The sequence below is a fragment of the Brassica rapa genome, chromosome A03 (genome assembly GCF_000309985.2).
Source record: "Brassica rapa cultivar Chiifu-401-42 chromosome A03, CAAS_Brap_v3.01, whole genome shotgun sequence".
Taxonomy (NCBI): Eukaryota; Viridiplantae; Streptophyta; class Magnoliopsida; order Brassicales; family Brassicaceae; genus Brassica; species Brassica rapa.
This window is the reverse complement of record NC_024797.2, coordinates 17506200-17530145: the sequence shown is the minus strand read 5'-3', so window position 1 is coordinate 17530145 and position 23946 is coordinate 17506200. Positions and strand designations below refer to the sequence as shown.

Here is a 23946-nt window from a genome sequence, read left to right as displayed (position 1 = left end):
TTTTAAAAAAAAATTTTTAGCAATTATACGAAAGAATGGTTAAATGAGTTTTGTGACATATATAATGAATTGATTTGTCATCAATTCATTTTATAGGCATAAATATTTACCAGAATATATATACCTCTTTTATATCAAAGCATGAACATGTTAGTGCCCTTGACAAAAAAAAGAAGAACATGTTAGTGCAGATACAAGTAAACGTTGAATCAATTCATTTTATACGTATAAATAACCCTTAAACCATCGACTGCTATATTTAAATAAACAATTTATATACATTGAAGTTTTTTAGCTAGTTTCTTTCAAGAGAACACACTGTATATGGTATGCATCTTGCCATTAAACACAATGGCATTCACAATAATAAAAATAGAATAAAAATTAAGTAGGTATTTAAATATATGTTTGAGTGGCTATATTATATAGCAAGTTATACTTATAGACTTTTATAATTTCTCGTAGGCTTTCACTTTTGGCTATCAATACACTATGATTTACTATCTCTGATGCTAAAACTCATGCTTGATAACTACCATGAGCCACGCCTCTAGTAGTCTTTGAATTTCGAAGTCAACTTAGCGGACTATGCTTAGTAGTTAATTTTTTATGGGCCTAAGCTAAAGCCCAACAACGTAATTTTCGAGCCCAGCATGGCCGATGCCTTTGTTCTCATTTCTCGAAAGAACTTTGAATATGACTGTACGATCAAAATTTTAGCTACCTTTTTTTTGCGGAATACCAAATTTTTTTCTTCTGAAAACCGGAATACCAAATTTGTGTTTCTTAATAGTTTAATATACCGGTTGAATATAATCATTAATTTTTTGTTAACGAGTATAATAATATTTAATGTAATGTATTATCTCAGGTGAAGATATATAATTGTCTCTACTTGTATTAAATATTTATGCATTAATGATAAATCCCTCAGGCCTCAGTTATATTTTTATTTGAAGGAAAAAACTCAAAATTATTTTTATGTATTAAAAAATATAAATATACTGTTTGATATTTTTGTTAACGACCAAAATGCTAAAGTTAGACTTATATGTATTCAACTAAATTTGCCGTATCACCTTTTTGATTCAAGGTGTTCCCAAAAATATAAAAGTACGTAAATGGAAAATAATACAATATAATATTTAAAATGAAAAAAGGAGATATGAGAGGGATGTCTTGTCTGGAGGAGAAGATTGTGAAAGAGATAATGAAAGTGAAAACTCACATTTGAATAACAAGATCGCTATTATTACGCAGTTGCATGCAATAATTAAGAAGACTTAAATACGCCCCTATTTTTGATTAGCTTCCCACTTTCTGACGTGAACTTTGCTAATCGTTGTCATGAATCCTGATTGGATATTTAGGTGACTTAAAAATTATATAGACTAGTCGGACTATGTCGTGTGGCCATCGTTCCATTATCTTATTTTCCAAAATCCCACGAACTATGCGCAGTTTGTTTACATATATAGCACTACTTTTATTTCGAACATTTTGATAAAATTGTCCTGAATCGCTATTATTTCTTGAAAATATATATTGGAATATTTGAAGGGGTAAGTTCTCGACTACAGCTTCCATTTTCAGCATGCATAGAGAGCAACCTTCACTGCCTAACGGTAACACAGAGGCTATTTGGAAAATCCAACACCGAATCTTTGTGAAGTGGACAAATAAAGCATTTTGTTACTTATTTTTAACCCATCACAACATTTGAAGGTGCAGTTCTGGCCTCCAAAATACATTATACTATATACACTTTAGAATTTTATTATTTTCTGTTGTTTCAAGTGCTAAATGGCAGCATAAATACCAGCCGAATGAAGTGCTTAACCATCGTGAGTACTTGTATAATTGTCGTATATTAAAAACGATCTCCAACAGTATCTTTTCCCTAAAAAAAAAGAAACGCTCTCTAGGGCGAACTCAAGTGAATACGCCGCCGCCGCTCGCATCCCTCGACGCCGGTGAGGTTTTTTGCCGCCGGCGTCGGGTCCTCTGCTCCGTCAGCCACTCCTTATCGATCTCTGTTTCTTACATCGTTGTCTTCAGTCCTTGTGTCAGTATTCTCGTCGTTTCCACCATCGCCATCTCGCCGGACCTTCTCATCGCTACCTCCTTCCATGTTACTCTCTTGGTAGCCACCGCCTCTCCGTCTCGTCTCCTCATCACCGCCCAACCTCTCAAGGCAAACAGAAGCACCAGATCTACTCACGTCGTGTGTGGTCTCGTTGGGTCGACTCATATGCTCGTACTCACTGAGTCTCCACTCGATACACGGCCTACGCCTCCTCTGTTTGGCCCTTTTCCCTCGCCGGTCATAGTAAAGGTCGCAAGACAAGTCCCCTCTCCGCCGAAACGCCTCGTCTCTCCACCAACTCCAAATCTCGAACCTTTGGACGAGAATCTTCACCGAGGGTTTAAATCCGAGAGATCTCTTGATAGGAACATTCATATAGTTGTTGTGGGCGTACTCAGCTTAGGGTTTGTTGAGAGCCACGAGTTCCGCTACGGTAATAGTGGAACACAGTTTCTCAGCCTGTTCCCAGCTCTCGTCCCATCTTGGAATAGCGTCAAGAGTATCTATTCACCTCCGCCACGCCATCTCTCCCCTCCTACGACTCACCTCTGTTTTGCATTCCCCTTCAACTACCGCAGCTCCTCCACCGTCAGATTCACTCCTTCATTGCGCTCATCATCGCCGTATCAACTCTTGGTCCCTAACCCCCACAAATCTCTTGATATGAGTTTTCAAAGTGTTGCAATGGAATTGCGGTTTAGTTCAGGTCTCGATGAGAGCCATGGATCCCGGTACGGTAATATCGGAGTTCACCTTCTCATCTGGATCTCAGTGCGCAGTCCCTCATGTTTGATCGTCAAGAGCATCGCCTCACATCGGCCGCGTCCCCTTGTCACTCCTATCCCCTCCGCGAGCCGCTGGTACTCAACCGACACATGCTTTGGTTTGAACCAAAACTATCTAAGGAGCTTAAACGTGCTGATTATTATATACTTGAGCCATCAATCCTCCTCCGAAGCATCATGTCTGTCCATGGTCCGCCGCGCCTCAGTGCAAAGGGTTCACCTAGCCCAAAGCCGTGATGTCGAACTAAAATTGCCATTATTCGTACATTCATCACAGGTCAGTAGAGTTAGCTTTAGCTCTGAATTTGTCACTGGCACTTTTCGGGTTCAAGATCCAGCCTATTTGTTTGTCAGCTCCAAATCCAGGACCTTGTTACTCTCCGTTTCTGATGAGATTCATGTAGTCTCTTCGGGGAACATCGAGGTTGGAGTAAGAGCTGTTCATGCTCGTTCCACCTCCTTCCAAACTTGGCAGTTTGGTCTAATCAACGTCGCGTGCGACTATTTCATGCTCGTGGTAGTAGCCTATTCAGGGACACATATGTTGCTTCCCACGGTTCTCCATTTATCGAGCAAGACTCTCCTGTTAGCTTTGTTATCCCTTGGTTTAGTGTTTGTGTTTTATGATGTTCTTTAAACCGTCGAGGACCCCTCCGGTTATTATCTTGTTACCGTTGAGCAGAGCTCCGGATGTAATCGCTTAAACTCGTTTTAGATTTAATATAATCGTTTGTGTGACAAAAAAAAAAAAAAAAACGATCTCCAACATATCTTTAAAATTGAAGAATCTATTATATATTGAGGTGAATTTGTGCTCTAGTGCTTTGGATCAATTAATTTTTAGAAAGAAAAATGAATCAACTCTATTGCCTTTTCCTGTTCAAATTGACCAGTTATACATATAAGACACAAAAAGTTTAAAGATAGTGGAAATTCACCGACATTATTGAAAATATGGGTACACACTGATGTATCTTTCTTGATGTATGAAACAAACGGGAAGATAACAATTAATGATTACTTGATGCGATCTTTATATCTTGCTTTTGACTTTAATATCTTATATCTTCGTTAAATTGTGTACTCGAGTCAAGTAGCAGAGTCAACTCACTTCAGTAACATCAATGTACAATTTTCTATTATAAATAAAAAATTGAAGACTATGTATGAATTCGCTTCGAGAAGTCATTAGGTCTAAAGCGTAAAAATAAGAGAGCACGAATTGAGGTGAATATTTGATGTCTAAGACTTTTGTTACATTTATCGATTGTGTGATTGAATCAATACTATTAAAACCAAAGGGCCTTTTTTGAGGTACCCTTTAAGTTGACAAGTATTTACTATTCCTTGCCACTGAGATATATTTAATATATGCTTTTAATTTAATTCAATATTTCCATGGTATCCTTTTTTTTTAATAAACAATATGTTGCATTTTTTCTCTTTTGCCGTTCAACTTCCTCTTTTTAGTCGATATTATTTCTCTGTACATAAAAAACAATAGCTATAATTTCAATTAACGTAACCAATCATTAACCATTTGTTTTTTCATTGCTTATAGAGTAGATGGCTGTATGCAGGTTTTATGTATCAAAACTTACAGCATCATGGTCAAATAACATTTTGGATTCAACGTTTCAAGGTTTCCAAATTGACAAGTAATATATATTGTAGCTAAAGCCTGATATAATGTATTTTGTCAGTATTCATAATTATGAAACCGTAACGTATATGATCATAACTTATTAAGCCCTAATTCACAAACCCTAAACCCCAAATATTAATGTTCTTATTTTTATTTTTTACCTCTCATCTATTGAAAAACCCACAAAATTACAATTATGGATAATTATTAACTTAAAGCCAGCGTGTTTATAAAAAGTATATATTCAAATTTAATACTATGCCAAATTCGTTTATAACTATTCAAAATACTGTTCCAGTTATTATTATAGTACAATCTTTTTCAAATCATTAACAAACAATAGAAACTAGAAAATTAAAAGTCGTTACATAAAAAACTAATATACTAGAGCAGAAAAGTAGGAGCCAATCCTTATATTTACCAATCTTCCACAAATACATTTTGTCAAATAGAAACGAAATAAATCAGAAGTTTCTAACAAACATCGAATATGCTGATATAGAAAATCTTAATTTCCATAGCTTAACTAATTTGATACTCAAGATATGTAATATTCACAAAATATTCTCTAACTGTATAGAATGGGAATATGCTAAACTATCGGCCTTGACCAATCTAAACATCAAAGCAATCACGTTCTTTTCAACGAATAATAGCTATAATGTCTACCAAGCAAAAGATACCGTACCTTGATGAGGTTAGTCCATAGAAATAGACATGGTTGATCCAAATCAAAGTGCTACACACCTGGAAACCATCCAATGCTGTTTTTTTCTGTATGTTTTGTTTTCATGAAATCGTGTAAGTTAACATGTATGTTATTCTTATAATTTCTCTGGTTTTGTTTTTCTTCTTCACGTTATATAAAACTAGCTATATATGTATCAAGAAAAAAAGACAAAATGTAAAATTTGATCTACCTTAACGAATCTGTTGAAGTGCTTTTATGTTAGATCTCCATTTTTTTTGCAGGTAAGCCATCAAATCAGACGATTTCACGAGGATCTACTTTTGAATGTTTCAGATCACTTCGATTTCTTTTGATTCATAACATCAAAGCCATCTGACAAATCAATAAATTGTTTCAGAAATATGTATAGCTTCAACTATCTATGAAGGATGAAGAATGAAGATCAAAATATTTACCGGGGAAGAGTTTCGCCGAAGAAAATCAAGATTAACAAAATATACCTTTCCCAATCGCCATTTGAGATATTTGTTTTTTGTTTTTTAGACAGAAATATTGTCTGAAATTAGAAACAAAATTGTATGTGCGGTTGCTTTGTTTCTAACGTTGGGTTTGGAAAACTATGTATTTAGAGTTCTTACGGGCTTTGCATAAAAATTGTTGATTAAAATTATATCTCATTTACTATTTTTATTGACCATGAAAATCTAACACATTAAAATCTTACCCATTAAATTTAGCACAGTTACAATTACATAGCAAATTAAAAAAAAAAGATGAAATAATAAACTATTAAAAGTATAAATTATTTATAATAGAATTGATTACATTTTTTTTGAAACGAAAACATTTATCTGAATCATAGTAGTGAATACTTTATTTAATATTAAAAATTACATACAATTTAAATTAATAGTATAGATGGATCATAGTAATTTATATGTACTTTAGAAAACAAATATATTTTTTACTTGACAATAGTAATTACCATTAATATAATAAGATAAAAAAAATCATACAAATATTTTATTTAATGTATTATTTTCAAAATTTACATTACATTTTAAGCTTCTAAGATACATATAGTAAAAAAATCTTAAGATGAAAGATGAAAAAATTAAAACAACTAATTGCCAATGTATTAAAAATATTAAAAGTTTAAAACTTATATTTTGAATATTGTATAGATCACATATTTAGAATTACAAGTTTATGATGTGAAATATATAAAATCAGGTGTAACTAATCCCTTTCGATACTGATTTCATGAAATTAAAAATCTCACATTTTGGCCCAAGTTTTAGTTTTAAATTATGATTATGTGGTTTGACACGGGTTAGAACCAATGAAAAAAATATTTTTTTACATCAACATAAACATATTCATATAAAAATAAATAAAAACTTAAAAACTAAATATCTATCATCATTAAACAAGGTTTCAGATTTTACACACAAACTTATGATTGAATATTTTAGGGAAATTGCATCCTATATACATGAAAAAAACTTAAATACACTAACTAACCAAAATTTTCCCCTCTCTCCTACTTTCTCTTCCTATCTCTCTCTACTCTCTCTCTCAAAATCTAATTTTCATTTTTTTTTGGTTATTTGGCAAATAAGCCCAATATTTTAAATTTTACAGTTATAATAGAATTAGGGTTAACATTTATAAAAACTTATTTTGCTTCTCAATTTGTAATATTTAATGTATGGTGTATGCAAAATAAATAATACAGTATCTATAATTTAATACACTTCTAAATAAATAAATAATATATTTTAAATTTTACAGTTCTAATATAATTTAAATTCTGAGTATATTTTTAATGTGTATTTGATATTATTATGGGAGTATTGTTTATTTTAATATATTCTACGAGTTTTAGTTTAACGGGTTAAATAGGTTATTCCATTAAAAATATTTGTTAAATGTGAAATTACTTAAATTTAGTGAAGAACATATTAACACATTTACATATATATAAATATATATATATATATATGTATAACAGAATTTATTAAAAAAATAATTTTCCAACATTTTTTAAGAATTTTGTTAAGTTTTCAGTGCAAGTTGATATTGATATTGGTTTTCAGATATTGTTACACTTTAAGAACTGTTCGAGTATATAAGCTAGAACTAATAGAGTATGAGATTTTGATTTTGAGTCGATTCCAAGTTGAATTTTTTGGGTTCGAATAAAAAATAATTCCTCGAAACAAAAATTAAATTAAAAAGGTTATTCGTTCTTCAAAATTAAAATTAAAAATATACCCGCCCTTTAAGAGGGCGGGTCAAAATCTAGTATAAATATTAAAATCTGATACCAATATGAGTAGAAAATATGATAATCATTCTACTTCTACATATCGTATATTCGACTTATGATTTTCAAGTCGATTTTATACACTTTAAACATTATAGTAATAAAATGTTGGATCAACAATGAACTGAATAAAGTAAAAATATACACATACCAGTTTTGTTGCTAATTAGGTACAAAATATTCATACAATTTTCATTAGAATTTAGAAGTGTATTGAGAAACTGGAAAAGAAAGAAAAAAAAGTAAGCTCATCCTTCAACTTCACAAATATTCGTCAAAGCAGAAAATAAAGGGGACAAGTTCAGAGAATATAATTTACAGATTTTAAAAGTCTTATTATATGTGTTCGTCTCAAGAATTATATGTCTTAAAAAGTGATTGGAACTTGGTTCCGTATCATGTCTCCCCTCTCCACACTCTATATTTACATTGCATTAGTACACCCTATCAATCTTGATTTAATTTGTAGACAATATTCTCTAGCCCACCTACCACTGCAAGAATTTGTAGACAATATTCTCTACACCTTATCATGTGCCTGTGTTTTGTTGTTACGACCAATTAATCGGCATTATTCTTCATATATCCGTTCATGTATAATGTTACGCTAAGTCATTCGTCTTATGATTAAAATTTACATGCATCATATATTCTTTAATAAACATTGGTTCCTTAATTCTACTAGTTAGTTAATCTTTTGTCGACTCACCGATTTATTCGAATCCTAAAAGGTGTTGTTTGCCATAAATAATATCAACAATCTTTTTAACCCTCCCTTAAAGAATTATCTTTTTCGATAAAGTAAAGCTTTAGTTTCTATATAAAAAAAGATAAAATGTATACAAACAGGAATAACTTGCTCTTGTATTCAGATTGGCTGAGTTACTCTCACGTCAAAGACACTATGATGTTCAAATGAAGTTCTTTCATATATTTACTAGGCAAAAAAAAAAAAAAAAAAAAAAAAGAATCTTCATGCTCATTATAACCCCGTGAATAGTTAAGTACATTATAATAACAAATTTATCATAAAGTAGTAATTAAGCTTCTTATAATTAAACTAAACTAATCAGCTCCATATGTTTGGATGATGAGCATCACTAGGAGGGTCCAGTTCACAAGGAAAATAAATCAGATTACACATTGCTTCGTGAAGCCAACCATCGTCGTTTTTCATCTGCTAAAAATTGGAATACAATATTGGTTAATTAGTTTTTACAATTGATTATTGTAAATACAATACTGTTTGGAATAACGATATGAATATATATGATAATACCTGGATTAGATAGTCGTCTGATCCAGAAAACATATTTTCGTCTTTTTCAGAATGGTTGTGATCGTGAGATTGTTGTTCACATGTGTCATTGTTCCTGGCAAATCGTCCTCGAACACGAACACGCCGGTCAGCTAGGGTTTTACGACACACATACTGAATTTGTGGACATTAAAATATTAATTAAATGCTAAAACTCTATGAATAAGTTTGATTCTGTAAAAACCCATAAAATAAAGATGAAACTGAAAACCTCTAAGCTAAGTCATGGATTAAATTATATGAAACAAACTGTTAATATCGGTAAATCTCTCTAGTTAGAGAATTCTATCCAAACCAAACTTAGTTAAAAAGGTTTACCATTAATTATTCAAGAAACATCTTTTACAAAAACAAAATTTCAAGAAACAATAAAACTATGTAGCGTTCAAAAAAAATTATGTAAAATTTTCAATAATTCAAATTTGCTAAATTTTAGCTTCAAAAAAAATTTGTCAAATAAATGAGGTACATTTGCTTTAAGATCTACATGTGTTTCAAAAAGAGATATACATTGCATAGAATACAGTTTGCTTCTTTTAAATTTTATTTTTAATTCAGTTTGCTTTAAGAATGAGTATATACGTGTATACGTACCTTGATGGTCTTATTGAAGTTGCGTTGGTTCTTCTTCTTCAAGTACCTCATGATTCTGTCTTTACGTTCTTCAACCGAATAGCGTCCCACTTTTGTGTTCGGCTCAGCTTGTATCACTCCTTCACTATTTCCCTGCTAATATATTTTATTTGATTTTCTTATGTATATTTATATCCATTTGAGATAATATACGATGTGGAAACGTGCATATATATACCCAAGATTGCTCTCCAGTGGACTGATAGAACAAGGGCTTGATCTCCGGTGAATAGCCGTAGTATTCTTGGTCTCCACCATGAAAATATTGTGTGGCATTATTCACACCCCTTTTCTGGTAGTAGTTGATGTACCTCGGCACAAAAACGTCAGAAATCCCCAAAACTTGGGGTAAAAATGTGGATTCTTGGTTAGAAGATGTGTTGAAGGAATTGAAACCATCGCCGACGTAGTTGGATAGAGCTGAGATGTCAGGACATGAAGAAGAGCCGTGAAACTGAGAAGAAGTCTCGCCGGAACATGTGAAATCGGTGTAGAACTGAGGATCAGATGATGCCATGAGAGAACAAGTTATTGTTAGTTTTGGGGTTGTTTGGGAGGGATTATGAGTGTGTGTGTGTGTGTGTGTGTGTGTATTGCACCAAGTTTTAGCCAAAGAGAAGTGTCTATATATAGAGATGAGTTTGTGTGGGATGTTACAAGTTGTTGGGTTCGGGCTTGCCGAGCCTAACACAAGACACCAGACTTACAGTTAATTAGTGAAACTCTTCTTTGTTGATAACTTCTTACATTCTCTTTTCATGCTGTCAAAGCCTCTTTATTCATGAACTTTCTTACCTTAATACTTGTTTTTTTTTTGTAACAAACCTTAATACTTGATTTTTACCAGCTCATTCTTCCTTTTTATGTTTTAACTGTTTCTATTTATTTTCATGTTTCTTTTGCTTTTCTTTCTAAATTCATCCACCTTGTATCTTTCTTTTGGATTGGTTTTCTGCTTAGTTTATCAATCCCTTTTATATATCTGTTACAGTGTTACTTATTGATAACATATTATAAATTTCAAGATAATGAATTCACCGTATAGATTATGTTTTTTTTACAAGGTTATGTTTCACATGATTTTATCAATTAATGGGATGGACATGGTGCAACTATAACCTTAATTTGAAATCAATGAAAAATTTACCGTAAAAATCTATAACATGAAAATTAAACTTTGTCTAAATTAATGTTACAAGAAAAACATACGTAGAACGGTGACTTTTTATAGAGCACTGCTAGATAGAAAGAGTTTTATTTTATTATTTGTTCTATTTCAGTTTGCTTACCAATACCAAAACTATTTTAAATTATTTACTAATAGAATAACCATTATTCGTTGTAAAAAAATGGAGCAAAGCCGAATATATTAGTTATCTAATTCAAGCCATACCAATTATCCCCAGCTGCCAATGCTCTTGTCTCATCTTTTTTCATTAAAAAAAAGAATTTGTTAAGAAAATGAGAATAAATGTTTTCTCATTTTTGCAAATGGCCGTACATAAACACACACGTTATTAGATCTACGCAAACATAAACCCTACACCTAGCCCCCGAATCTTAACACATGCATGGTCTTCCAATATTTTTTGCAATTTGCAGCATTTTAAATTATTATAAATTACTCCTCTATTCTTAAATGTATAATTTGTTAAACGAAATTTGCTATAACAACCATGCATGCTCCTATTTCTTGATTATGCAAGTTTTGATATCCAAACTCTACTGGCAAATGTTTTGTTTTTAATAATCGGGAGATCATTGACTAGTCCCCAAAACCCCAAAAAATTGCCATCTGATGCTCCTTTAATCATCCTATTACCACGGTTTTTTTAAGGATTAAAACAAAAAACTGACTATGCCAAAAATCAAATAAGGCTAGTGGAGAGATATATATGAGATCATAAGCATAGTTATTACATACAAAGGGCCACTCCAAATTAAACATGTTCAGTGAGATAGGAGATTCGAAGAAAGATGATGGATGGGTCATGACATGACTGAATATGCATTCAAAGATTAAAGTTAGACATGTTTTCTTTTCTTTTCTTTATCTTGTTTTCTGTGAAGCACAGCTTCACAATATTAGATTCTCTTTCCATGGTATTCTTAATTTCAAACTTGTCTCGTGGAGTAGACAATGAAATATATTATGAAAAAAGGATCTTCCAAATATCTCAACTATATACATCATATATGATGTCAGTTAATATTTTTTTTGGTATTAGTTATTAACGAATTGCTTTGCATACATGTACAGGAATAGGATATGATATACTTCAAAATTATTTAGTACCCTCTTAGCCTATTTGTTGATTCGATTATGCCCTAAAAATTCAGCAATCTTAAGTAACATGAAGTAATCAATACCCGAAATTCTTCGTCGTCGTGTTTTTTGCTTCAACGTCCCGAACGATGCATTTTTATTAATTTATATATATATATATATATATATATATAACTTTGTGTGTTGGCTTTTCGTTCAAAGTTCAAACTAAAAAAATGTTCTTGTGAATCTTGCTTTCAGGTGTTCTGTTAAGTTAAAGGGAAGCTAATATCTTAGTTCGATCTTTGTTTGTTATCTGAAAAGATTCTTACCTTTAACTATCCTACACTGAAAAGAAGCATTCATTTTCTCTACAAAATAAATCTGATCATCTACCAATTAAATAACTCTTAATATGTATTAGAAATTGTAAGAAGATTTTTTTTTTAGTGTTGTCGAAACCAAAGAAAGTAGGTTTTCAGGAAAAATCTGATCGAGTGATAAAATAAACATGAAAGAATTGGATGAAATAAAAAGAGAAAAAAGAAAGTCAAAGTGGAATTGTGCAAGATGTGTTTGGCTAATGTTTGTTGGTGCATGTTGACTGAGAAGTGTTGCAAGTTGGTAAATCTCAGATATGTAGCTCTTCCCTTGAAGAACAAAAAAAAAACTGTAGCATGAAAGTTTTGGTTAACCAACAGAACTACTGGGCTAGTGGCGCTTGAGGGATAACCTCAATATAGCGAATCTGCAGTTCGATTCCAGTTGGCCACTCAGACTGTTTTAAATGGTAAAAATACGTGGCTATTGCGGACCTTGTAAAATTAGTCGGTTGACATCGGTCACCGAATCCCACGATTATAAAAAAAAATAGAAGTTTTGGTTTCCATTAATTTACATAAAATTTAATCCACTTTTGAAAAAAGTATTCTTGTCAGAGCTATATATTACCTTATTCATTTCTCATAGTTGTAAAATAAGTTGAGCCATAAAGGCAGAAACCGAGACAATGAAGAAGAGGGCATATGTTTCTTATCTAGTCCCTATGTTCCAAAATAGTTGATGTTTTGGATGAAAACACAAAAATTAAGACATACACATTTTTTTAAACAGTAACACACTAAAAATATAAAATAAATTTAATCCAACCAATCATCAAAAATACTATAAAAATCATTGGTCACACAATTTTCAATGAACTTTAATCTAATTAAAAAATATCAAACATCATATATTTTGAAACATTAATAACTCTTTAAAACATCATCTATTATGAAATGGATGGAGTATTATTTAGCCTTGTAAAAAAAACTCCTAGAAGAAATCATAGCAAGTAACATCATTCAGTGATTTTGCATCATTTATAATAAATGATTCAAGCTACTAAATAACAAGGCTATATAAGAACTTAGTTTGTGATATGAACAATTCACAAAAGTGCAAAGAAATTTGGCAAGAATTAAGATCATAGACTATTTATAAACCGAGCATCCACCGTCATCATGATGACGTCATGCGCAGCCTTGTCGTAGTCTCCAGCTATCAAGCGAGCTTCGGCGTATCCCACACTACGCTTAGCCATTGCATACCCCAGACCGCATTTGCTTCAACGCCGCTGCAATGGTGCTTAGAGGCCAAAGTGATAAGTGTTAACTAACGGTTAGGTCCCTTAATTGCTGAATATGGTTTTCTATAATCCCATTGGGGTGCGTTATGTTTGTTGGTGACATGTGGTTATTGGTTAAAGCTGTTACGAGATTAAGCACAACAAAAGCTCCAAATGTGATGATCCATTGCAAGATTTGCAACAAAAGATTACATCATTTGTTAAGACTTACCAAGAGAATACTAGTCTAAAAACATCTGATATAAGTTGCTATGAGTTTTAAGCTGTTTATAAAGTAAAAACAAAAGAAACATAGAGCTTTGCCATGTGGGAGAAAAACTTCTACACTACCAAAAAAAAACTTGTCTTGGTCTACTCATCATCTTGTAACTTAGTTTTCTTCTTCTTTTTCTTCTTGCTGTTACCATTATCTGTCGTCACTTCCTCTTCTACTACTTTGCTTTTCTTCTTCTTTTTCTTTGACTTCTCCTCCTCTTCTTCTACTTCCTCATCCTTCTCCTCTGCCTTCCTCTTCTCTTTCTTCTTCTTCTTCTCTGAACCCTCCACAGCTTTCGCTTCTCCCTCATCTAAAAAGAGAGCAAACAGCCATAAGATATAACAGCCAAACACAGAGACAGGACTGAGAGAGATAGTGTACCTTTCTTCTCAAGATTCTCCATCACTTCTTTCATTACATCCACATTCTTACGTGGTGCAACACCTTTGTCATAAAACTCTAGTCGTTCCTCCACTTGTTCCCTAAGTTTCTCACCAAAAGCTGTAGTGCTGCTATCTGTTTAAGTTAACAACAAACACATCATCTCAACTATCATATACAAAACACACTTACATACAATGCAGTCTAGATTATTTACCAGCGAAACAATCAATCCGTGAAGCAATGGAGCACTTGTTTGCAAGGTAACGAGCAATACGCCCCTTGTTTTTAGCAGCCGCGCGTCCAATGAACGAAGAATGGAATATAAGACCGTACTTGGGCGTGTTCCCACGCGTCTTCAGCGCCCTGAAAAGCGCCTTCTCAGCACCGAGAATCTGGAGAGTTGAAGAGGGGCACTTGGCGAGATTGGTCAGGCTCCCAGCGTGCGAGATCAGCCTTGCACCAACCATATCTCCGATCAATGCAGCCAAGTTTGGAGCAATGTCGCTCATTTTAGCAACGAGGTAGTCGTGGAGATTCTTTCTGTAGTCAGCTAGGCCCATCACTCTCTGAGCAAAGGTCTGGACGTTGATCAGATCAAGTGGTGAGAGATCCTGGCCTGCAAAAGATGTAAAGACATGTCTGAGAACAAAAGAGAGAAAGAAAAAGATTATTGAAGAAAAAGGATTATTACCCATAGATGCTTTTCCAGCTTCAACGACTTCTCTCGCCTTGTCTTCATCCCCAAGGACTTCAGTAAGCATAGGGATGTGTTCTTCAGAGAGCTTTGACTTGTCCTCAATCATCTTTGAGACTCGGGCGTAAAGGTAGTTGTCGTTGACTATCTTCACTAGCTCAGGGAAGTGCCACGAGTACCATTCTCTACAAAAACATAATATAAACTGCTCAGAAACCATTGAGACATGGTTTGAAAGGTAAAGCAACAAAGCAAACCTGACTCTCATGGCAAAGGAGTTGATATCCTTATCAAGCGTGTCGAGCAAGAAGATCGCTTGAATAACCATGTTGTCCACACGGTTGACATTGAACTTCACCTTTGCTCTGCTGTAGCTGTGAGCTAGTCCAAGCTGCGCTTTCTCCAAATCACCAGGCTGCAATTATTTTAAAAGATTGACGTTAAGCATCACTACATGAATTGCATAGAGGTAATAATGTAAAGTCAAAAGGTCACACCTTTAGGTCTTTGATGAACCTATCAAAGTGCTGACGAACACCTCTGAGGAGCTCATGGACAAACTCATTGCTCTGGCAAGGAATCTTCGTGGCTTCGAAGATGCAAGATCCAATCTTTGGCTCAGAGACTCCTAAGCTAAACTTGGGCTTCTTGCCTTCCTTCACTTTCGGAAGGTTCAACTCCAGAAAGCTTCTCAGCTCATCACTCATGTACCCTTCAAGTTTCAACCCAAACACAAAATCAAAACCTCAAGCTAGGACCAAAACAGAGTAAGCTGATTCTCATTGTAGTAAAAAGTTGTAAGCTTTGTTTCAAGCAAATTCAAAGGGAACAGCTAACCATGTCCGAACAGAGTAGCTGATTATAATTATAGCGAAAAGTTGAAAGCTTTGTTTCAAACAAAGTCAAAACCCAAAACAGAACAGAGTAAGCTGATTCTCATTTTAGTAAAAAGGATCAAGCTTTGTTTCAAGCAGAGTCAAAAGGAAGAGCAAACCATGTACGAACAGAGTAAAGTTGTAAGCTTTGTTTCAAGCAAAATCAAAACCAAAAACAGAGTAAGCTGATCAACATTGTAATAAAAAGATGCAAGCTTTGATTCGAACAAAGTCAAAGGGAACAGTCAACGATGTCCGAACAGAGTAAGCCCACTTTAATTATAGCGAAAAAGTTGTAAGCTTTGTTTAGATAACAGACAACCCATGTCCGAACAATTACACAAGAGTTCGAGTTCTAACCAAACATAAGTGTTGTAGTAAGACACAAGTGGAAAGAGGTCTAATTTCAATGGAGGGTTACCTTCGGAGACGGCGTTGATTTGGTTGAGAGCATCGAGTGCAGACTTGGATGGGTGGAAAGCAGTGAGCTGGACGACGCGCCCGAAGCGACTAAGGTCCGAGACGGAGCTTCGAACTGCCTCCGTGTTCTGTCCTATCTCATCGAGGCCGTGTGCTTCGAATAGGCCGTACCCTGAAGATGATTCGTAGAGAAGATACATGGACATTGTGTAGAGATGAAGCTAAAACTCTATAGCCGTCTCTGGGAAGTCGAGAGCAGAGTATTTATGCAGCGTTTTTGTTTTGGAGAAGAAACAGAGAACTAGGGTTTAAGGTTTTGTAAGCAAGAGGGATAACTTTTCCCTCGGTTTAACTCCATGGGCCTGGCCCAGGCCCATTATGTCTTGGGCTCCACCAAACTGCACAATAAGCAAATATAAATAGTTCTTTTTTTGTATAACACCAATGTAAATAGCTTTTATATTTTAATTTGTATATCTATTTGGATCCTCTTCCCAATTTGTTAGCATTTGAAAGTTTTTTTTAATATATTTACGAACTACCCAAGCTGAGAACCTCTTGAAGTGCACTAAAAAGTCGTAGAAAATGTAATTTTATGTGTTTGCATGGAAAAATACTTTTTGCTTAGACTGATTCCATTGGACAAGTCCAGTAACTCTTGGGCTTAATCCTTACTGTTAAAGCAAAAAATAAACTACATGATGGGCTTAATTCTTTATGTTAAAAAGGAAAAAAAAAAACATAATATGGTAACCAGAAATAATTACAATAAAAAAACATAGCCCAAACGGCCCATATAATTTTTAAATACCCAAACGACCATGGAATCTTATAATCAATCCCTTTTGCGACTAATTTATCACATACTTTATGGTCACTGAAGTTGGTAATCCACTAGATTAGGCTAAAGTCTAAACTAACGGGCATGGCAATTGGAAATTGGAATCATCGAAAGTTATAAAAGATACGATGAGGAAAGCAAATGATCATCCAACTTTAACCAAAACAGGAGCACACGACCGACCATTAAGATTCACTAAAAAGAATCATGGCATTATCAGTGTACAATACTATATACTTCATGAATAAAGGGATACCAAAATACAGTAATGCTTAGTCATATAAAGGATGTAAAGTAGCGTGATGAGTCACAAGAACGTCATTTCTATCACCAAAAAGTTTGAAGAAAATAACATAAAGACAAAGGTGGAGCCGAGAGGCAAGAGCGTGAGGTCAGCATACCCTAAAAGCTGAGACCAATGTGGGCACCCTCCACTTTAAAACTGAATCATCTATATGGACCACAAGGTTGAAAAGAATTGCATTTCTATTATTTTAATATTCCGTACTTGTCACTCTCTCTATTTCATTAAGAACATTAAAGCATATGATTGTTGTAAAACACGGAAAAGTAGGAGCGACAGTGTCGTCTGGTTGTCCTGCGTCCGGCTGGACGCATGGGGGGTTGTCTCTTCATGTTTGGAGTCAAACATTTTGACTCAACTTGTTTCACCACAACCATCAATATTCAATGCGTAAGATAACAATTTAAAGAAGATTGATTGTTACTACTTACCAGTAGTATTTGTTAGAGCTTTCTATGCTATAAATGTGATGAAACACTCACCAGTCACCAAAGTCGCATTCAGTGTTTTTATTTATGTAGAATCGTCTTCTTAAATTTTACAAAATGTATTGTGTCAGACTTTGTCTTTGAACGACAGTATTTTTCAAAGATACTTGAAATAATTAAGTGGCTGTGATTAAAAGCTGAATTGCATTAATTTCTTCTAACTGGAATTTATATTATGACTTGTAAACAGAAAAAAAGTCACTCGTCTTGATCAAAGCATATTTATAAGGAACTTATAAAACTACATGTGAAATTTATCAACAGGATTGAGATATTGATGAAATCTACTCACTTTCCAAACAAGAATCTACCAATCTTTTACCAATACAAGTTATCCTTCAAGAATCAAACAGTCGATTGCCAGAAAAAAAAAGAAAAAAAGAATCAAAGTGTCAGACCAGTGTTATGACAAGATTAAGAAACTTAAGCAGGACTGCAGGAGTATTCGATAGTTTCATGTTTTCCCCCTAAACGTATAAGAGGACTTTTATCAGCAATTTTTTTGCCGACAATTGATGACTAAGTATTTTTGACATTATCTAACTATAAATTATAATAAAGACTTTTAGTCAAAAAAAAATTATAATAAAGACTATTAAATCAGGAAAAAATGAAAGTGAGAGAAGGATAGAAGCAAAAAAAAAAAAAAAAAAAAAAATGATAGAAGCAAACGGCGTAACGGGCAATTGTGATAGTGGAGAATAGGCCCCGTAACTTATTATTTCGTTAGTTGTTTTATTTCATTTTGTATTAAATTGCGAAGAATAGTCACGTTAGTTTGTACGGTATGACACGTAAGGGAGAGAAAAGAAGTTGAAGTGGGTAGGTTACCCTGTACGACAGCACCGTACGGATATGTTTTCATTTGTTTATGTAATCCAAATTTAATTCACCCATAACTCCTTTCACATGACTCCATTTCCCCTCTTTATTACTACTAGTATTTACTTCTACCAACCAATTGATTCAGTGTTTTTACAACTATTTGATTAGTAGTTAAGTGATACTATTTGATTAGTAGTAAAGTGATACTAAATGGATTAGTTAATAATGGTAAATTATAAATTCTGAAAAAATTATATGCAAATGAACAAATATCCGATCACATGCAACAGTTGTAAATTGCAGCGATTAGTAAACGGATAAGGCTGTAAAACCAGTGTTAGCAACATCAACTAATTAACTTAGTTTATTACATTCGGAGAGAGCTATAAGTATATGAATATCGAAGCGGTGACATACTCATCAATGATGCAATAACGCGTTCCGCGTTACAGCTAACAAATCAGAGTGAAGTTTCAAGCTGTTGACGTGTGTGACTGTCTCAATTATTGAAGGTAATGCCTACTTAGTCGTTATAACCTTTGCAGTTGGAGGAATATTCTCTCGTCTGTATCTTTGCATAAACTAATAAGTTTGCTTATCTGTCTAACTATTTCTTAATCACATCCCTTTTCTTTCTCTTTTATATCAAAAATACACATATATGTGAACATCAGATGCTTGTTTCTATGCATATCTTAAATACTTTTGATGTCTATCTGTTATGTTTGATTATTTTATCCATTTTCATAAAATAATACTACCTAATTTGTCAACAAAAATATCAACGAGCAACTACCATCAGAAACAGTCAGTTTATATAACAATGCCTAGCTTTGAGTTTTCTATTGGGTAAGGATGACTACAATAGATAATGTACTAAGTACTGCATGATTCAAGCCGTCTTCTCGACTGGATATATATCAGTTTAATTATATTATCTGATTGGGAAAAGGCCCTCTAAATCTAAACTTTAGTCAGTGATCATATTGAAAATTGCACTATGCGTGAGGTTTGAGCATTTCCAAATCTTCAAGAAGTTAAAATACATATTAAGAAATATAGGAGTTCCACGGAAATTGAAGAAAGAGTTGTAAAGGAATCAACTACTCGAAAACTTGTTACAATCTAAGATAGCCATCAAGTCTAAATTCTAGTTGTGGTAAAACTGAAAACTTGGGAATTCGAAATTTCTAAATTAGACGAAGCATACCAAAGATGCATGTCGGTATATAATTAATTTTTTTTAACTATAAGTAGTAGGAGACTACTTCAGTTTGATTATTCCATATCATATGTGGCATAGTTAATATATAAGTTAGGAGGGGGTTTAAAGTTGCAACCCCCAAGTTGTGTAAGGGGACACACACTTTTGATAACCAGTGAAAGTTAGGTGACATCACATCCTTGCCTTTAAAGTTCTATTCTTTACAGAATGATCCTATACAGCGCTGCTTTACTTTTCTCCCTCTCTCTAACATACACACACATGGTGATGGTCTTCATGATATCCATGCACGGCATTACTATGACGCTCTAATCTATTTTCAAAATAATAGAATATATATGGCAAATAGATATATGTGGAAGTCACAAAACAGCATTGCATATAAGGTTTAGAAAATATTAGTTAGTCTCATCATGAACCTATAATTAATTTGTCATAGTTAATTGTTATAAGAGTTGCTTAGTGGGATGCTTCTTCTAGAGGGTTACATGTTATCTATTATCAACATTAACTCGTGTCGTCTACTGCCAAACATGACTGATCACTTCTCTATAGCTTGGTTCAGTCAAGACGTTACTCTCTGCATAAGTCATCACAATTATGTGCAAGAGTGGCTTGTGTTTACACTATGAAAGTGATATAGATTTATGTTTACACCATGAAAACGCAATTTGTTAGTTTTTTATAACTTACGATCTTATAATTTAGTCTACATGTGCAATTAATTAATTAGATTTTGAAGAAAAAATATATTACATAGTGGAAACTTACAAGTAACTAAGTTTTGTTTTAGTTCAAAATGATGATTACATGACGGTCTGAATATGATCAGAAGAAAACAAAACAAACCTGTGAAGTCTTTGGGGGTGAGTATATGGACCTATTTGTATAATTTGACTTTCGAAAATTCATATTTTACACAAATGATTCATACTTTCACACTTAGTCCAAAATCTAGAAGCATTTGGCATTGTTAGGGGGTCAACTCAATTTGTTTTATAAATTTTTACATTCAAAATAATTTGATATATTGAAAACAAGGCGATGTATATCCCTTGCCCTTTATCATGTATATTCTGAATAGGATAAGCGAATAAACTTGTTAGCTACATAATTTAGGAGTCCATGGAAATAAATATAAATACTAGCATCTAAAGAAAACTTTGTTGTTATTATTGTGTGTATCTAAAGCAATAGATATTGAACCAGTAACAATCTTATTGCATTTTCTTTGTAGAAACTACTGAACCAGTAATTTTGTTAATATCTTTTTGATAAAAGATAATTTTTTTGATTTGATTTTTGAAACCAACAGCTTCGTTTCTTTTTTTTCTTTTTCTTTTGGCTGTAAACACTAATATTTCCACAGCAAAATAACAGTGCTTTAGAAACTTATTAATAAGTCTGTGAGTTTTATAACATACAAAATCACAGCAAAAATCTTACAGTTACAGCAAAAAAATACACGGCATAAATTCTATAGCAAAAAACTAAAATCACAGCTGCAACCAAAGCACTAACCAATCAACCTCATACTCTGATCATGAATCTCGTTTTGTCATATGACTCAAGATATATATTATATACTAAAAAGACATGTATTCCTATAATTGATAGGATAACCAGGCTAAGCTAATCCGTATATCTTAATCCTACTATCCATGATACATATTAATTTAACTTAATTTTTATTCTGTATTGTCTTGATATACCCGGTTTAGAATAATGCAAGTTTGTTATTATAAAACGAATAACATATGCTAGATCAACAATTAAAAATATCATAGACAGAAAGAAAATAGTCCTTTAAAAATATAATAAATATTTTTAAAAAAATATAATACATAGTTATATGATACAACTTATATCACATATTATAATGAGAAAAGATATATCACTTCTTTCCCCATTTTTTCAGGAATTTGGATTTTTTCTATTTTAAATTCAGTTGTATCAAGAAATTCAAGCAGTTTATCTATACAGAACAAGAATATCAAGAGAGTTTTGTTTAGTTTAGTTTAAAATCAATATATAGTTCCAGCTTAGATTGAAGTTTAGTGAATATTGGCCTCTTGTATCATCAATCACTTACCAGTAATAAAATTAGTTGCATTTTCTAATAACAACTTAACCAGTAATTTCGTTACTTTGGTGATAAATGATAATTTTGTTGATGTCACAACATCGGAAAGATATATTTTGAGATGATCATGAACCTAGATTGTCATATGACTCAAGATACAGTTTATACTTAAAAAAAGTCATGTAATCTCTTAATAATTGATTGAATAACCAACCTGAGCTAATTGGTATCCTAATCCTACCATTCATAATACATAATAATCAAACTTTATTTTTATTCTGTATTATTTAGATACATCCAGTTTAGGATAATGTAAGATTGTTAGTAATCCAAAAGGATAAGAAATATCAGAAAAATCTAAAGAAATCACAGGCAGAGGTAAATAAATCGTTATAATATACACAAATATAGTTATATCAAATAGTTTCCCAATTTTGTTTAGGAATTAGATTTGCGTATTTTAAATTCAGTTATAATCTATATCGTCTTGTTTGTGAAATCCAAACAGTTTAGGTACATTAAACAAGAATATCAAGAAATAAGATTTAATTTTTTCCATTTTGTTTAACCTGAAGATTATTTTTAATCTAGGCAATTTATATATATATTTTGTTATAAATTCGGCATATATTATTTTAACCCTAAGTCGATATTTACGAGTCAAGTGGTACCTGGCAAGTACTCCTTCCCCGTACCTACTTTATATTTAAGCCAAAATTCCAAAACTACCCTCGCCTCTATATAAAAGACTCTCCCTTGCAACAAAATCTTCTCATTGATTCCTTCTTCAAGCCTCAATCACTTTCATCACTCTTCTCTCTCTCTCAAATCAACAGCACGAAGAGATGAAGCACCTGATCCGCCGCCTCTCCCGCGTCGCCGACTCCGCAAACTACAGCCTCCTCCGCTCCGATTCGCAGCGACCTAGCCGCCGTCCACCGCCGCCTCGCCGCTCGAAGAAGCACACATCCTCCGTTCCCGAGGGACACGTGCCTGTCTACGTGGGAGACGAGATGGAGCGGTTCGTCGTGAGCGCGGAGCTGCTCAACCACCCGGTTTTCATCGGTTTGTTGAACCGATCGGCTCAAGAGTACGGTTACGAACAGAAAGGAGTTCTGCAGATCCCCTGCCACGTGTTGGTATTCGAGCGAATCATGGAGTCGCTTCGGCTCGGATTAGCGGTGCCGAGCGACCTACAAGATCTAATCGGCGACGAGACGATTTGACACGCGAGGGAATCTTTGGTAGTTAGAGAGATATGGATCTGGTTCTTTTTTTTTGGCTCAGATGCAGTACGACGTCGTGTTGATGGTGTACATAGCTATATGTATTTTTTTTTTTCTGGATGATGATGATGAAAAGTTCAAATGGGAAGGGGAAAGATTAGCGATATTTTTAGGGCTTTTCTTTTTGAATTTTTTTTTTCTTTTTATAAAATTTGTTTGTTGCAAATTTCCTGTTTTTCGCCGGTTTAAGAACCGGTTTGAGACTCTTGTGAAGGTTTATATGGAAATTGCTTCGGTTTGGTTTATGTAATTTAAGCGTGATTTTGTGGGTTTATTTGAAGTAAGATTCTTTTTTTTATCTTCTCGTTGTTTCACCGAGATTAACGGAAGGGCATAGTCGTAAATGTCAAAGGAAAGATAATGATGTTCTGCGGCCGTTACTAGAATATTTCTCTGTAGTTTTACCCGTTTCTAACGCTTTTTTAGGTAGTAGTTTTCTGTTACTTTTTGTTATTTAAAAAAAAAAAAATTCCGTATTTTCTAAGTAGGTATACTGCCAAAATGTATAGTAATATATTGAGAAAATAATCGAATTTCCGGAAATCATGTGGGTTGCATACGTAGTTATCAAAATCCAAATACACATAAAATCTTAAACTTGATGCCAAGTCCAATATATAATATGCCTAGGTCACAAAACTATATAAAAACCAGAGAATCACATTAAAAGTTGTGAAAGAGCAGGATAGTTTAATGTGCATATCGTAATTAACAACGATTACATCGTATTGGACTATTAATTAACTCGAACTAGACCTGGTAATATCTTCGAATACTAAACCAAGCTGAGCTCCTTGTAAATAACCGTATAAATATGTCCATCTCACTTTATTTGCATTTGAAGCATCATTAGTGCATATCTGTTGCACACAGCAAGATTATGAC

The 23946-nt window shown here is 33.4% G+C and overlaps 4 protein-coding genes across 4 annotated transcripts; 2 read left to right on the top strand and 2 right to left on the bottom strand.

Annotated features, from left to right (window-relative positions):
• The first annotated feature begins 2194 nt into the window (after positions 1-2194).
• On the top strand, positions 2195-5969 carry LOC103860158. Its single transcript, XM_033286437.1, has one exon. It carries the CDS (start codon positions 2252-2254, stop codon positions 3506-3508), a length of 1257 nt encoding a protein of 418 aa, XP_033142328.1. The 5' UTR covers positions 2195-2251; the 3' UTR covers positions 3509-5969.
• LOC103859473 (two-component response regulator-like APRR1) lies at positions 5437-11991 on the bottom strand. Its single transcript, XM_009137011.3, has 4 exons — positions 9666-11991; positions 9449-9580; positions 8816-8968; positions 5437-8713 (listed from the first exon to the last, which is right to left on the bottom strand). The coding sequence occupies exons 1-4, from the start codon at positions 10002-10004 to the stop codon at positions 8606-8608; spliced, it is 732 nt and encodes a 243-aa protein (XP_009135259.1). The 5' UTR covers positions 10005-11991; the 3' UTR covers positions 5437-8605.
• A 1534-nt stretch (positions 11992-13525) lies between these two features.
• Positions 13526-16319, bottom strand: LOC103859472 (nucleolar protein 56). The gene is made up of 7 exons (XM_009137006.2): positions 16011-16319; positions 15212-15426; positions 14972-15129; positions 14712-14899; positions 14235-14636; positions 14018-14152; positions 13526-13946 (listed from the first exon to the last, which is right to left on the bottom strand). The coding sequence occupies exons 1-7, from the start codon at positions 16213-16215 to the stop codon at positions 13732-13734; spliced, it is 1518 nt and encodes a 505-aa protein (XP_009135254.1). The 5' UTR covers positions 16216-16319; the 3' UTR covers positions 13526-13731.
• Positions 16320-16550: 231 nt separating this feature from the next.
• Positions 16551-23335, top strand: LOC103859470 (auxin-responsive protein SAUR72). Its single transcript, XM_033286457.1, has one exon. It carries the CDS (start codon positions 22621-22623, stop codon positions 22999-23001), a length of 381 nt encoding a protein of 126 aa, XP_033142348.1. The 5' UTR covers positions 16551-22620; the 3' UTR covers positions 23002-23335.
• The last annotated feature ends 611 nt before the right edge of the window (positions 23336-23946 follow it).